At 60.2% G+C, this 15,893-nt stretch overlaps 2 protein-coding genes across 2 annotated transcripts in view; one reads left to right on the forward strand and one right to left on the reverse strand.

Moving 5' to 3' along the window:
- Window positions 1–256: 256 nt before the first annotated feature.
- Window positions 257–4,222, forward strand: Tmem211 (transmembrane protein 211). The gene is made up of 3 exons (XM_042673433.1): window positions 257–457; window positions 1,148–1,286; window positions 3,777–4,222. Exons 1-3 carry the CDS (start codon window positions 257–259, stop codon window positions 4,037–4,039), a joined length of 603 nt encoding a protein of 200 aa, XP_042529367.1. The 3' UTR covers window positions 4,040–4,222.
- Window positions 4,223–7,588: 3,366 nt separating this feature from the next.
- Sgsm1 (small G protein signaling modulator 1) overlaps window positions 7,589–15,893 on the reverse strand; it is a 43,139-nt gene continuing 34,834 nt past the window's right edge. The window contains exons 21-26 of the mRNA XM_042673407.1: window positions 15,767–15,891; window positions 14,486–14,568; window positions 13,924–14,033; window positions 10,810–10,906; window positions 8,813–8,980; window positions 7,589–8,253 (exon numbers count right to left, since the gene is read on the reverse strand). Coding sequence (XP_042529341.1) covers window positions 8,165–8,253; window positions 8,813–8,980; window positions 10,810–10,906; window positions 13,924–14,033; window positions 14,486–14,568; window positions 15,767–15,891 — 672 coding nt within the window. The 3' untranslated portion in view covers window positions 7,589–8,164. The remainder of the gene's footprint in view (window positions 8,254–8,812; window positions 8,981–10,809; window positions 10,907–13,923; window positions 14,034–14,485; window positions 14,569–15,766; window positions 15,892–15,893) is intronic.

Here is a 15,893-nt window from a genome sequence, read left to right on the forward strand (position 1 = left end):
GGCGTTGCCTGGCTGTGTGGTGGGCCATGCACAGGTGGGGTGGCACTGTGTATTCTTGGGCCCATCTTCCCAGCTCGGCACTATCAGTTTTGCTGTTGTTGCTCCTCCCACTGAGGCCAGTACCAGCTCCGGCCAGGCGTGGGTGGGGAGGATGCCTTGGGCTCTGACCACCGTGTGAGTCCCGGGCTGGGGGCGCCTGGGTCCCGCAGTGGCCCTGCTAACCTGCCCTTGACCTCCAGGTCACCCACGCTTCCTGATGGTGGGCGGCGTGAGGGCAGCGCTGGGCCTGTCCCTCACCTGCGTCTCGGCTCTCAGCCTGGTCTCGCCTGCCTGGTTCCAGACGCCCACCTTCTCTTTTGGCATCCTCACCTACTGCTCCTGGCCCCCGGGGGACAGCCGAAACCAGAGCTGTGCGGCCTTCAGGTCCCTAGACGACATTCCTGGCTTTGCCTGGAAGGTGAGACCTGCCGTTTGCAAGTCACCAGGCTCCCAGGGACCCGTGAAACCCTCCAGCCTAGAGGCCCAATACCCAGACAAGAGGTTCTGAAGCTCCTTTCCTCACTGGTGCCCCAGTGCCTTTGAACATCCACTAAAGCCTCTTTAGAACTGAGCACACAACTTCTTCACCCTAGCCGCCTTTCAGAAACACCCATGAAACGTTGCAAACATGCCAGTCTGGCCTCTACTAGAGGCTCCAAAGGTGTAGGGTGAGGTGGAGTGTGGCACCCTGTGTTTCACGATGATTCTGAAGGCAGCTACCAGCTCTTGGGTAAATCAAGAGGAAATGGTACCCATTCATTAGGACTCTATACTGCCACCTGCTGGAAAAATCACAGCCATCACTCTGAGAATCTAGGAGGGTGCACCCCAGGCTCTGAGATGTGCAGTACACAACCTACCTGGAAAGCTAAGGCCTGGTTGTGTTGCACGTTGCCAAAATCAACAACAGGGTGGACACTTAAGTGCTTTTCGGGCATATAATACAGACAGGGCCAGGTGGACACTGGGTCTGAATCTCACATCCAGACCACAGTTTACCAGTAGCAGAGGGAAGAGGGCAGCTCAGAGCTCCTGGGGTGTGTGTGTGTGTGGGGGGGTGCTTAGTAGCTGCTCCTGCAGCAGCGGCTCCACCCTGTCTCCCGGCCAGGTCTCAGTCGTGCTGCTCCTGGGCGGCTGGCTCCTGCTAGGCTGCAGTGCTGCCCTCCTCCTGTCCTGGGCCCTGGCCCCCAAAGGGCTGTGTCCAAGGAGCGGCACCGGCCCAATGCCGGGGATCCAGGCAGCGTCAGGTAAACCCACCGCACATACACAGTAAGATGGAATGAATGGACGAAGGAATGAATGCACCTGTGAGCAGTCTGCTTCTTAGGTCAGAGCTCAAAGATTCCTGCTAGTTTAAGCAATTAAGAAATGGGGAGGGGCTGGGAAGGTGGCTCAGTGGTAGAGCGCTTGCCTCGCATGCATGAGGCCCTGGGTTCGATTCCTCAGCACCACATAAGCAGAAAAAGCCGGAAGTGGTGCTGTGGCTCAAATGGTAGAGCGCTCGCCTTGAGCTGAAGAGCTGAGGGACAGTGCCCAGACCCAGAGTTCAGGCCCCACGACCGACCAGAAAACAAAAAAAGAAATGGGGAAAGGTAGACACTTTAATGCTGCTGCCCACACCTGTCCGGGGCCCACCCGGTTTGAAGGACCTGTCCCCCATGGGTTCCCTTCCCTCCTTCCACTCAGCATCATCTTCACCAGGGCCATGGTACTGTACAGTCGGGCAGGTCACACTCCACACAGCCGTGCCCATCCCCACCTGTCATCTGAGCCCCTCCCCCACCTCCCTGGTGCCACCTCCCGCCACCCCCCACCCCCCCAGCCAGCCCCGAAATCACTGGACCAACAGGTCTTGCTCTGAAGATGAAATGGGATCAGGCCAGGGGGCCTGGATGACCTGTCCCTGCAAACCCGAACAGCTCCTCCCCTGTCTGCACCCCCCGCCTCTCCCCCCCCCCAGCCTCCTCTCTTCCCCTGCTCCAGGCTCAGGGCGCTCCAGCCCCCAAGGTTGGCTCTCTGTGGCTTACGCACCCCAGCCCTGAGATCTCTCTGCCAGTTCTTCCTGTGTCAGACTCCCAGCTTCACCCAGGGCTCTGCCCAGACCAGGCCACTGCGCTGAGCTCGGGTCACCTCACAGGGCCGCCTCCAACCCTGCTGCCCTGCACTGACACGCCCTGCCCGGGCCTCCTGGTTGTTGAAGACAGCACTGCGTGAGGCCCACGGGCCGGGGCTGCAGCACGCGGCTTCACTGAAGCTCCGCCACCTTCTCCCAACGATCCTTCCACGGCTCCCGTCTCCACATCTGTGACAACACTTTCTCTTCTCCTTCCTTTCTATTTGTTGAGCAGTAGCCATTGTGATGCGGGAGAGGCGGTTCCTCGTGGTTATTTCACTTCTCTAGTAATTAGTGCTGTCGCCCCAACAGCTTGGCGGAATTAGTGCATGAGTGGGTGGGTGAGCAAGTGGATGGCGGATGGGTGAACGGATGGGTGGATAGTGGATGGATGGGTGTGTGGGTGTATGGATATTTGGATGGGTAGGTGGATGGATGGATGGGTGGCTGGCTGGTGGACAGGTGGATGGGATGAGTAGGTAATGGATAGATGGATGGATGGGTGAGTGGGTAAATGGATGGTGGATGGATGAATAGATGGATGAATGGGTGGATGGATGGTGGATGGTAGATAAATGGATGAGTGGATAATGGATGGGTAGATGGACAGATGGATGGTGGATGGGTGGATGGATGGGTGGATGGAAGGATGAGTGGCAGGTGGATGAGAGGATGTGGATGAATGGTAGGTGGATGGGTGGATGTGGATGTGAAGGGATGGTGGGTAAGTGGATGGATGTGGATGGATGGATGGATGGTAGATGGGTGGGTGGTTGTGGATGTGGATGGATGGTGGGTGGATGGATGTGAATGTGGATGTGGATGGATGGATGGTAGGTGGGTGGGTGGGTACATGTGATGAATGGACGGTAGGTGGGTGGGTAGATGTGGATGTGGATGGATGGATGGTAGGTGGGAGGGTAGATGTGGATGTGGAAGGATGGATGGTAGGTGGGAGGATGTTGATGGATGGATGGTAGGTGGGTGAGTGGATGTGGATGTGAAGGGATGGTGGGTAGATGTGGATGGATGGATGGATGGATGGTAGGTGGGAGGATGGTTCTGGATGGATGGTAGGTGGGTAAGTGGGTACATGTGATGAATGGATGGTAGGTGGGTGGGTAGATGTGGATGTGGATGGATGGATGGATGGTAGGTGGGTGGGTGGGTACATGTGGATGGATGGATGGATGGCAGGTGGGTGGGTGGATGTAGATGTGGATGGCAGGTAGGTGGGTGGGTAGATGTGGATGTGGATGGATGGATGGCAGGTGGGAGGGTGGGTAGATGTGGATGGATGGTAGGTGGGTGGGTGGATGTGGATGTGGATGAATGGATGGTAGGTGGGTGGGTGGGTAGACGTGGATGTGGATGGATGGATGGCAGGTGGGAGGGTGGTTGTGGATGGATGGTAGGTGGGTGGGTAGATGTGGATGGATGGATGAATGGATGGTAGGTGGGTGGGTGGGTAGACGTGGATGTGGATGGATGGATGGCAGGTGGGAAGTGGATGGATAATGAGTGGACAGGCAGGAGCCTGGGAAGTGGCGGCGTTGGGAAGTGAGGGGTGGGGCGATCCCCCTGCGCCCCTTGGCAACGCTGGCTGTCTCTCTGCTGCCTGCAGCTGCCATCACCGTCACAGGCCTACTGGTTTTCCCAGCCGCCCTGGCCTCCCCGTTTGCCAAAGAAGCCTGCGGTGTCTCCTCAGTGCAGCATGGCGGGAGGTGCCGGCTGGGCTGGGGCTACGGGACCGCCATGCTCAACGCAGTCCTGACCAGCCTCCTGCCTCTCATTGGGTGGCCTCCCAAAACCAAGGCCCAGGGACGGCCTGTGGTCTTTTCCAGCGACACCCAGAGAATCATCATCGTGCCAGAAATGAGCAAATAGAGCCCCCAAGGAAGAGCAGACAGCGTCCATCCTCCAGCCACATGAAATCCCCACATATTCAGGTTCAAACCCTACCTCTGCTGCTTCCATGCTGTGTGACCTCGAGCCGCACGCTTCACCTCTCTGGAGCCATTGCTTTCTTGTGTGGAGATCCTGCCCATTTCATAAGACCGAGACGCACGATGCAAACAAACCCTCTGCTCTGTGCCCCACGTGGAGCGCTGCCTCCACTAGCTATGGGAGCCTCACATGACAGGAATCTGAGTGTTTATGCAGGGCACCTTGCGCTGGAAGAAACACCCAGATGTTGCTCCAATACTATGTCTTTTCACGGGCTGCTGTGTATGTCTCTGTCTTCCACCCCTGCGTGTAAATCCTCCCTTCTTGGAGGATTTGAACATTGTTTTCCAGGAGACATTTAGGAAGGGCTGGGAAGGTGGCTCAGTGGTAGAGCGCTTGCCTTGCATGCCTGAGGCCCTGGGTTCGATTCCTCAGCACCACATATGCAGAAAAAACTGGAAGTGGTGCTGTGGCTCAAGTGGTAGAGCACTAGCCTTGAGCAAAAGAAGCTCAGGGACAGCGCCCAGGCCTTAAGTTCAAGCCCCAGGACTGGCAAAAAAAAAAAAAAAAGACAGGAAGCACCCATTGTATACCACCCAGATGTGGCGCCTGTGCTGTGGGGGATGGGCACCTAGGATCCGCCTCTCCACGCCAGTGACTCCCCAGTGCACCTGCTCAGGGCTTTTCTGCACCCACTTCCACGTTGTGACTTACTTTTAGTTCTTTATTAGTGTCAGTCCAGGGGCTTTGACTCTGGTCCCGGACACTGTCCCTGAGCTCTTTTTGCTCAAGGCTAACACTCTACCACTTCATAGTCCTACTGACATCCTCAGATCTCAGCCTCCTGAGCAGCTAGGATGACAGGTGTGAGCCACCGGCGTTCTGCTCCACTCCACATTTTAATTCAGGGGTGCTCACATGCTGGCTGAGAGCCGTGCCCACCTGCAGCTCCTCGATGCCCTCACGTCTGAGCAGTGCCAGCCGGGGGGGTCGGGTGAAGCCCGCACAGCTCTGGGACCGGATGGAAAAGCCCCAGGGATGGCGCGTGGTCCCCGTGCTGGTGATTCAAGCTCTGCTCAGGTTGGCCTCATCAGCAGCTGGCTGACAGTGGGGGTCTTGGGGAGGGTGACGTTGTGCTGTTCCCCTAGACTCTGCACCCGTCCTGAGCTCAGGCTGGCCACGGGCTCTGCCGCTCAGAAGCCAGATGGTCAGAGCCTGAGCCACCCCCGGACGCAGCAGAACAGAGGCAGACTGCATGTCAGCACCGTGATGCTCACGCCAGGCCGGCCAGCCCCCCTCCCCTCCCCGCCAGCCTCTGCCTGCCCCCACCAAAGCTGCTTTTGCTGAGAAACTGCCTCGTTGCTTGGGCCCCCGGGTCTCTGGGCCAGCTGGAGCAAAGCTGCCTGTGTGGCTTGCGTGACCTGATACAATGTCCATGCTTTGTAACTACCCTGAGTCTCTGTCACACTGCGTCCTATAGGGAAACAAGACAAGCACAGGGTGTGAGGGTTCAGCGCGGCCCAGTGCAACAGTAACTTGTTCTGCATCTGATGCTGGTGGGATCTGCAAGGGGGCTGGCTTTGGTCCCGGCCTGCGTCCAGCACCTTGGTGAAGGTTGGCGATGTTCGCAGCACGAAGGAGGGGTGGCTTCTGTACCTTTACCTCCGTGCCAACCCCAGGAGATCTGTGCCCGCTTACTCTCCCCACCTGTGCTTTCCTGGCCTCGTACATCAGCCTGAGCTAGCTTGCTGCAGGACTGAGAGACCCATGGCTCCCTCAACTACCCAATGTCAGAGCTGCCTCAGCTGATCCCAGACCTACAAAGAAGTCTGATAGAGACCAGCAGAGCCCCGTGCGGACGCTGACCCACACACGCAGGAGATAAGCCAATGCTTGTGATTAAACCTATACTCTTCTTTTTTTGGGGGGGTGGAGGGAGGAAGGGCAGATCCTGGGATTTGAACTCGGGGCCTGTGCATTGTCTCTTAGCTTTTGCACTCAAGGCTTGCACTCTACCACTTGAGTCCAGCTTTTTTGCTGGTTAATTAGAGCTAAAGAGTCTCAAGGACTTTTCTTGCTGAGGCTGGCTTTGAACCTGGATCTTCATATTTCAGCTTCCTAAGTGACTGGGATTTACAGGCGTGAGCCACCAGCACCTGGCTGTGAACATTTGTTTTGTTTTGTTTTTCCAAATTAAAAGCATATTCTCCAAAGAAACAAAAACCAACACAGATCCACGTTTCTCTGCTCATATATATATATATATATATATTTTTTTTTTTTTTCTCTAGAGATAGACACAACTCTTCAGTAAACATCTGTAAGGTAAATTCACAACACTGAGAAAAAAAGAGGGCACTTAACGGAGAGGCCGACGCCCACGGCCGGCTCCAGGACACTGGACACACACAGTGGACACACGTCTGCACGCAGGAGCGCAGTCGGTGGAAACGAGTGGCTCTGAGCGACATCACACAGGCTCTTGGCGACACCACAGGGCAGGGGGAGTGGGGGGGGGCGGGGGAGCGGGGAGGGGGGAGGAGGAGCGGAGGGGGGAGGGGGGAGGACCTTGTGCTGTGCTTCAAGATGTGTCTCTTACAAAAATAAATAAGGATCAGGAGGTCTGGGACCAGGCGGTGCTAAAATGCAAACCCTTCTGTGCAGGAACAGCTGAGTAGCAAAATAAACTTTTATCTGACGGTGGGGAAGGGGAAAAGGGGGAGCGGGCGACCAGGCAGGGGAGGCGAGGCTGGAGCAGTGGCTGGCAATGTCACATTCCCCCCCCCCACTTCTGCTCTGCGGAATCTCGTCCCCCACGGAGCTGTCCCCGCGGGGCAGAAGGGCCACCGACAAGTCTGTCTGCCCTGCCCCACGCCCGTCGGCCCCTCCTGAGGTGGGTGGGGCAAGGAAGCCACCGTGGGCTGTGGACCTCGGGGTGGCAGAAGTGTCCTTGCCACCACAGCTTCCGTCCCCATCTGCATCCTCTCTGAAATCTCATCACCCCACAAGACAGCGGGTCCCCCTCCCTTCCCCGAGGGAGTTGGCAGCCTGCTTTCTGCTTGGGGCAGGCGGCCAGGGCACTCACCCCCACCAATCAGGGGCTGTTGGTGGCATGGGGGCGGACCGGCCAACCAGAAGATCCTCCCTGAAGAAAACCCAGGCCAGATCTGCCCTTGCCAGCAGCTGTCTTCGCCATCTTGGTTCTGAGCGAGCAGAACACTGGGAGAGGAGTGGCCTCCCTGACCGGGGAGCCCAGGCACCACCCGGCCTGGCACGCACCTTCCCGTGCCCAGGAGGCTGACGGGCGGCCAGGCCCTCCCGTGAAGGGGGGCAGTGGCAGGCGCTCACCTGCCCTGGGGTGGAGGAAACCCCTCCCCCGCAGACACTTCCGGGCCCTGTCACCCTCACAGGGCATTTTTCTCTTGTCATCAGAAGAGGGAAAAAAAAAAAGAGGAAATCTAGCAATAGAAGCCAGGTCCACAGCAGAGATCTAGGACTTGTGTGTGCTTTTCCTTCTGGGACCCGGGAGGTCTGGGGCAGAGGGGAACTTAGGATAAAGCAAGGGGCCCCTCATCGAAGCCAGGGCTTCTTAAATGGGGGGCAATTTTGCCCCACAGGGCTTTTGGCAAACAGGACATTTGGGGTGGAGAGGTGTAGAAAGCGGGGATGCTGATTCCCCACCTTCCGGTGCACAGCGCGCCCCCTAGTGTCAAATGTCGGTAAAACTGAGAGGCGAGCCCTAGAGAGCTGTGCTACACCCATTTCCCAAAAGATGCAAAGATGAGGGAAGGGGAACCCGGGACAGGAGGGAAGAGAGGCCACCTCCACCCACACCCCAGCTCCACCAGGGGGAAGCAGGCGCTCCAACCATCTTTGGTCAAACAGGAAAACGTAAGGCTGAGCTGGAAGGGCCACCCCGCGGCCCCCTGCCCGGCAGCCAAAGTCAAAGCATCTGTGCCTCTGCGCCGTCCATGCTACGACTGGACGCTGGGACGCCAAGCCAGCCTCAAGCCAGCCTCACTTCATTCCGGTGGGGGAGGAGGTGGAGGACGGGAAGAGAAGGCCTCACTTGTTTTCAATCAGGGTCTGCACCTTGTACACCAGGTCCCGGGCCAGCTTCAGGACTTGCTTTGTGTTGTGTCGCTCAGCCATTTCTGGAAGAGCAGAAGACAAATTTCACTGCCAGCCTCGACTGGACTCTGCCATGGCCCCAACACACAACTGTGTGTGTGTGTGTGTGTGTGTGTGTGTGTGTGTGTGTGTGACTACTGGGGCTTGAACTCAGCTTCTTCTGCTCAAGGTTGGCGCTCTACCACTTGGGCAACAGCTCCATCTCTGGCTTTTTAATGGTTAATTGGAAATAGGAGTCTCGTGGACTTTCCTGCATAGGCTGGCTTTGAACTGTGATCCTAAAATCTCAGCCCCCTGAGTAGCTTGGATGACAGATGTGAGCCCTTGGAGCCTGGCTAGCCTTTTAAAGGGGCAAGGGGGTGCCTGGCACTGGTGGCTCACGTCTGTCATCCTAGCTACTCGGGAGGCTGAGATCTGGAGAACCAAGGTTCGAGGCCAGCCTGGGGACAAAAGTCTGCAACTCTTGGGCTTTGCCCTGAGCCCTGCTCCTGGTCCTGGAGAAGCAGTACACCCTCTGTCCTTCTGGAAAGTGCCACGGGAAGTGGGCAGGGCCCCGCCGCGCCCGCCCCGGCCACGGGGTACCATTAAAGAACTTGATGATGTCGGTGAAGTCCATGTTGTTCTCCAAGATGATGTCCCGGTAGACCTCCACCAGGGCCAGCGCGATGAACAGCACGTAGTGGGCTGATGACACCTGCTTGGCTGCCCAGATGGTCTCCCACACTGAGAACACGTCGTCGTACACGAGTTCTGCCGAGACACCGACACGCATGCGCAAGGGGTCGGCCATCAGACACGCGCTCTACCGAGACACCGACACGCATGCGCAAGGGGTCGGCCGTCAGACACGCGCTCTACCGAGACACCGACACGCATGCGCAACGGGTCAGCCGTCAGACACGCGCTCTACCGAGACACCGACACGCATGCGCAACGCGCTCTACTGAGACAACGACACGCATGTGCAATGGGCCAGCCGTCAGACACGAGTTTTGCCGAGACACCGACACGCATGCGCATGGGTCAGCCGTCAGACACGCTCTCTGCCGAGACACCGACACGCATGCGCAAGCCTTCAGACACGCGCTCTACCGAGACACCGACACGCATGCGCATGGGTCAGCCGTCAGACACGCGCTCTACCGAGACACCGACACGCATGCGCATGGGTCAGCCGCCAGACACGCGCTCTACCGAGACACTGACACGCATGAGACACGCGCTCTACCGAGACACCGACACGCATGCGCATGGGTCAGACGCGCTCTACCGAGACACCGACACACATGCGCATGGGTCAGACACGAGCTCTACCGAGGCACCCACGCGCATGCGCATGGGTCAGCCGCCAGACACGTGCTGTACCCAGCCACCGGCACGCATGCGCGTGGGGTCAGTTCTGCCCCCCATTGGCCGGCACCCCCTCCCCAGGAGACGCTCTGGGACAATTGAGGAGCAGCAGGGATGTGTGCCAGTGCCCCAGGGCAGCAGACAGCGCTGCGTCAGAGGCAGGAGAGCTGGATCCATTTCACCCCCACCCCTTGGATTCCCCATCTGCAGAACGGGTGTGCCCCGGAGGGGGTAAGGCCCTTCCAGCGCCTACCCTGGAAGCGCAGGAGCTGAGCACGAGCAGGTGTGGCCCGCAGGGCCTGGCCCTCCACAGCGGACACGCTCCTGCTCAGTAGCACCCCAGAGAGGGCCTCCTGCCATTCTGTTACACGGGCAGAGCGGGGGGCTGCCTGCAAGTCCAGTAACGAGACAGAAAAAAGCTGGGCACTGGTGGCTCACGCCTGTAATCCTAGCTACGCGGGAGGCTGAGATCGGAGGGTCAGAGTTCAAAGCCAGCTTAAACAGACACATCCGAGAGACTCTCGTTTCCAATGAAGCAGCCAGAAGCGAGACGTGGAGGTGTGGCTCGCGTGGAAACAGGGCCAACCTTGAACAACATAGCCAAGCAAGGGCAGGGGGCCAGTACTGGCACACACAGACACAGACACAGACACACAGACACAGACACACACACGCCAGAAGACAGCAAGTGTTCTAAGCAGGCTCTGCTTGGCTGGAGATGTGGCTGCATCGCTTCTAGCACCTTCCTTCCCTCCTTGGCCTCTCACCCACCGGCGCATGGGGTGAGGATGCTGTGTGTGGTGAAGAGCCAGGGAGAACAGAACTGGCTGAGCACAGTCCGTGCGCGTAACACACGTCTCCTACGTGTTAGATTTTTATTTTATGTCTTTATTTATTTTGGCGGGGCTGGGAGTTGAACTCAGGGCTTTGCACTTGCTAGGCAGGCCCTCGATCCCCTGTGCCACGTCTCCAGCCCTTGTTTGCTTTTCAGCGGGTTCTTCGTATAGAGCCTCGCTGGACTCAGACCATGATCTTCCTATCTCTGCCTCCTGAGTAGCTGGGATTACAGGCACGAACCACACGTGGCCCATGAAAGGTCATTACGATGCCAATGATTTGGATAAATTTGGACATATAAACCTAGATAAATGTGCTCTTCTGCTGCCTCCCCTCCCCTGAGCTTCTGGTATGAAGAGAGCAAGAACAAGGCCCCACAGTCAAGTCCATACCTCGCTTGAAATCCAGCAGGAACCAGCGGTAGCAGAAGTAGAAGTGTGTGTAGTCCCCATTCTGGTGCATCAGCTCGAACAGCTCTGAGTCCAGGATCTGTCGGAGGAAGGAGAGGTCGCGTCAGCCTGGCAGCAAGGCGTTGGGCCACAGCCGAGTCGGGGACGGCGCACAAGCACACCGCGCCCAGCCAGCCCTCAGCAACCAGGAGCTGTGGACTGTCCCCAAGGCTAGCAATAAGTGTCTGTCCAGAGATACAGAAATGCCCAGGAGGCTCCACGTCGGCAATCACAGGGGAAATGCAACTAAAACCCACACTGGAACACACCCATGGGAGCCCAAATCAAAACGGTAGACAGGAGTAAGTGTTGGCTAGGATAAGGAGCAATGGGAATCCATGTACACTGATCCTGCGAATGCAAACTGGTACGGCTCCATGGGAAAACACAGGAAGTTTCTGGAAAAGTGAAACACAGGGTCACCATGATTCACGATTCCACTCTACATTTTAGTCCCCAGAAAATGAAAGCATGTCCACAAAACGTGTGTACATGGGGGCGGGGTCCTGGTGGCTCACACCTGTAACCCCAGCTAAGCAGGAAGGATTGTAGTTCTACAACAACCCAGGGGAGGGGAAAGTTTTTAAGTCGCCATCTCAGTAGAAAAAGCCGGGTGTTATCCCAGCGAAGGAGGGAAGCATAAGGAGGCCAACCTGGGAAGAAAGAGAGACCCTGTCTCAAAATTGGACCAAAAAGGGCTGGAGGTGTAGCTCAAGTAGAGCATCTACCAGAAAGTCAGGGTCGTGAGATCAAACCCCGGTGCTTCCCAAAGCTGGCGAGTGAATGCGCACAGCGGCGTCACTTGAAGTAATGCCAAACTGGAGCCGGTCTCGAATGGCCCACGGCACAAGAGATGCACGCGTGAACCCGAGCCCCGGGTCCGCAGGCGGCGTGCCGGGCGTGACCCCGAGCCCCGCGTCCGCAGGGCGGCGTGCCGGGCGTGACCCCGAGCCCCGCGTCCGCAGGCGGCGTGCCGGGCGTGACCCCGAGCCCCGCGTCCGCAGGCGGCGTGCCGGGCGTGACCCCGAGCCCCGCGTCCGCAGGGCGGCGTGCCGGGCGTGACCCCGAGCCCCGCGTCCGCAGGCGGCGTGCCGGGCGTGACCCCGAGCCCCGCGTCCGCAGGCGGCGTGCCGGGCGTGAACCGGAGCCCCGCGTCCGCAGGCGGCGTGCCGGGCGTGACCCCGAGCCCCGCGTCCGCAGGCGGCGTGCCGGGCGTGACCCCGAGCCCCGCGTCCGCAGGGCGGCGTGGCGTCACCAGATGTGTGGCGTCACAGGGGTCGCAACGTCACACATACGTGCGGTCACAGCTGACGTGACCCTTGAGCACGTGACGTCACAGCGGACGTGCTGAGGTTGAGGCGTGAGGCCAGCGCGTGCAACGCCGCAGCGCGCGGGAAGACACGCGGGAACCCCTGGGGCCCGCCCAGGCCAAGCCAGCGGGGAGCGGGGCAGGCCCGCAGCCCAGCCCTCGCGGCGGGGGACGAACCGCTCACAGCGCGGGACGCGAGCCTCCCCACCCCACAGGGCGGCGCCGAGGCCGCGCGCGGGGTGCGCACGTTTGCATCTTTGTAGTAAAGGCTTTTAACGGCATGGAGGTGATCATGTCACCAACGCGAGGATGCCTGGGAGGACGGGAATGGGGGCCAGCCAGCAGCGCGAGCACAGGAAGACGGGCACAGGGGGACGGGCACAGGAGGGTGGGCACAGGGGGACGGGCACAGGAGGACGGGCACAGGAGGGTGGGCACAGGAGGACGGGCACAGGAGGGTGGGCACAGGAGGGCGGGCACAGGAGGGTGGGCACAGGAGGGCGGGCACAGGAGGACGGGCACAGGGGGACGGGCACAGGAGGGTGGGCACAGGAGGGTGGGCACAGGAGGGTGGGCACAGGAGGGTGGGCACAGGAGGGTGGGCACAGGAGGGTGGGCACAGGAGGACGGGCACAGGGGGACGGGCACAGGAGGGTGGGCACAGGAGGGTGGGCACAGGAGGGTGGGCACAGGAGGGTGGGCACAGGAGGGCGGGCACAGGAGGGTGGGCACAGGAGGGCGGGCACAGGGGGGTGGGCACAGGAGGGTGGGCACAGGAGGGTGGGCACAGGAGGACGGGCACAGGAGGACGGGCACAGGGGGACGGGCACAGGAGGACGGGCACAGGAGGGTGGGCACAGGAGGACGGGCACAGGAGGGTGGGCACAGGAGGGTGGGCACAGGGGGACGGGCACAGGAGGGTGGGCACAGGGGGACGGGCACAGGAGGGTGGGCGCAGGAGGACGGGCACAGGAGGACGGGCACAGGAGGACGGGCACAGGAGGGTGGGCACAGGAGGACGGGCACAGGAGGGTGGGCACAGGAGGGTGGGCACAGGGGGACGGGCACAGGAGGACGGGCACAGGAGGGTGGGCACAGGGGGACGGGCACAGGAGGGTGGGCACAGGGGGACGGGCACAGGAGGGTGGGCGCAGGAGGACGGGCACAGGAGGACGGGCACAGGAGGACGGGCACAGGAGGGTGGGCACAGGAGGACGGGCACAGGAGGACGGGCACAGGAGGGTGGGCACAGGAGGGTGGGCACAGGAGGACGGGCACAGGAGGGTGGGCGCAGGAGGACGGGCGCAGGAGGACGGGCACAGGAGGGTGGGCACAGGAGGGTGGGCACAGGAGGGTGGGCACAGGGGGACGGGCACAGGGGGGCGGGCACAGGAGGACGGGCACAGGAGGGTGGGCACAGGAGGGTGGGCACAGGGGGGCGGGCAGGTGGGGGCTGGAGACTGTGATGCAGGCGTTAGCTCTTGGGCAGTGCTCGCACCCTCCTCTGGTCTGGTTAGTATGCCAAGTGTCACAAAGGCGTTAACTTCCTCCATTTCCCTAACTGTAATGACTTACTTGGAATCAGATGCAGACCCTGGGATCCGGACAGAGAAAGGCACACGCGACCCATAGCTCTCAAGGGGCAGAGGTAAGACTGGACGCCGGGGTGGCTCAGGAGCTCAGGCTCTGTCATGGAGCCGGGAGTCCTCACTGTTCCCAGTAGGACGGAGCTCCCTGCCCCCCCATACCTGGATCAGCGACCTCATGTTGGCAAAGTGTGTGTCCATGGCGCCCCCGTGCGGGAAGTTCTGAGTCATCCTCTTCATGAGCTCCGTGAAGCAGCTGAAGGCCAGGGCCTCTGGGGGCGGTGCGGGACACATGGTCAGCAGGGACCCTGCCCTGGGCCCACAGATCCCCAGCCACGTGGGAGACCGGTGGGGAAGCGAGCCCTGGCGGGTGCTGTATGCAGGAGTGCACTCCGACCTGGGGGATGGGGCCTGGGGGGAGGGGGGCTCTGCTAGGGGCAGCGAGGGCAGAGCCCTCCGGCAAACATCTGCTTGCCACCACACAGAGGATGGGTCGTCCTGCCCAAACTTCCCTTTCTGCAATCCTCAGCTCTAGGACTCACGGTGAAGCTGCCGTACCTGTGCCGGCACATTGCTGGCACTTGTCACACCGGCAAGGGTGGGACAGGTCTGAGCCTAAATCCCTCCCATTTCCCTAGCACCGTCGCCTGACGGGAGGACGCCCCCTCAGCCGGTGGCAGGAAAGCCACCAGCGCCCCAGGCCTGGACCAGGGAGGGTGCTCACCGTCATCCAGGATGACCAGCAGTGGGGCCAGAAGGTCACACATGCCCTGCACATAGCCGATCTCAATGTGCTGCCAGATGTAGCTGTGAGAGACACAGGACGCCACTGTCCATCCCCTCCTCCCACTGCTCCTCCCTCCTCCCACTGCCCCTCCCCTCCTCCCACTGCTCCTCCCTCCTCCCCTCTCCTCCCCTCCTCCCACTGCTCCTCCCTCCTCCCCACTCTCCTCCCCTCCTCCCACTGCTCCTCCCTCCTCCCCACTCTCCTCCCCTCCTCCCACTGCTCCTCCCTCCTCCCCACTCTCCTCCCCTCCTCCCACTGCTCCTCCCCTCCTCCCACTGCTCCTCCCTCCTCCCCACTGTCCCTCCCCTCCTCCCACTGCTCCTCCCTCCTCCCCACTCTCCTCCCCTCCTCCCACTGCTCCTCCCTCCTCCCCACTCTCCTCCCCTCCTCCCACTGCTCCTCCCCTCCTCCCACTGCTCCTCCCTCCTCCCCACTCTCCTCCCCTCCTCCCACTGCTCCTCCCCTCCTCCCACTGCTCCTCCCTCCTCCCCACTGTCCCTCCCCTCCTCCCACTGCTCCTCCCTCCTCCCACTGCCCCTCCCCTCCTCCCACTGCTCCTCCCTCCTCCCCACTGCTCCTCCCTCCTCCCCACTTTTTTGGTCTTTTTTGGTTTGTTTGTTTTTTTTTGGGTCCGGTTGTGGGGCCTGAACTCTGGGCCTGGGCGCTGTCCCTCAGCTCTTCAGCTCAAGGCTAGCGCTCTACCACTTGAGCCACAGCGTCACTTCCAGTTTTTTTCTTTTTGCTTATGTGCTGAGGAATCGAACCCAGGGCCTCAGGCATGCAAGGCAAGCGCTCACCACTGAGCCACCTTCCCAGCCCCTCCCCACTTTTTTGTAAGTTTGTCAGTCGTAGGGCTTGAACTCATGGTCTGGGTCCATCTCTGAGAGTTTTTGATCAAGGCTAGTGCTCTACCACTTGAGCCACACAGCTCCATGTCAGGCTTTTTGGTGGGTAATGGGAGATAAGGGTCTCACAGACTTTCTGGGGTTTCTTAGAACTGTGGTTCTCAGATCTCAGCCTCCCGAGCAGCTGGGATTACAGGTGTGAGCCACTGGTGCCTGGCTGAAATTTGTTCTTGCTGGTCTGCTCTAGTAGGACCCTGCTTGCTGCTTCCTCCTCCTCAGTTTCTTTGAGCTCCCCCTATCCCCCCCCTGTCCCCACGGGCCTCTGCTCCCCCAGCCTCCACTCCCCCCCCCCCGTGTCCCCCCTCCCAGCCACCTGCACATGATGTTGCGCAGCTTCTCCAGGTTGGCGGGCGTGAAGTACCAGTAGTTGCGGTCGCAGCGCTGCACATCCTTCTCGATACGGTGCAGGTTGACGGTGTACAGGTCCAGCAGCTCTGGCT

The sequence above is a fragment of the Dipodomys spectabilis genome, unplaced genomic scaffold, assembly GCF_019054845.1.
Source record: "Dipodomys spectabilis isolate Male_0828 unplaced genomic scaffold, ASM1905484v1 ptg000826l, whole genome shotgun sequence".
Taxonomy (NCBI): domain Eukaryota; kingdom Metazoa; phylum Chordata; class Mammalia; order Rodentia; family Heteromyidae; genus Dipodomys; species Dipodomys spectabilis.

What these genes read in the sequence shown, in the direction of transcription:
- Tmem211 (XM_042673433.1), top strand. Translation starts at nt 257, where the DNA reads ATGGTGGGCGGCGTGAGGGCAGCGCTGGGCCTGTCCCTCACCTGCGTC. An exon ending in TTCCTGGCTTTGCCTGGAAG is followed by an intron (nt 458 to 1,147) that starts GTGAGACCTGCC and finishes TCTCCCGGCCAG; the next exon opens with GTCTCAGTCGTGCTGCTCCT. An exon ending in GGGGATCCAGGCAGCGTCAG is followed by an intron (nt 1,287 to 3,776) that starts GTAAACCCACCG and finishes TGCTGCCTGCAG; the next exon opens with CTGCCATCACCGTCACAGGC.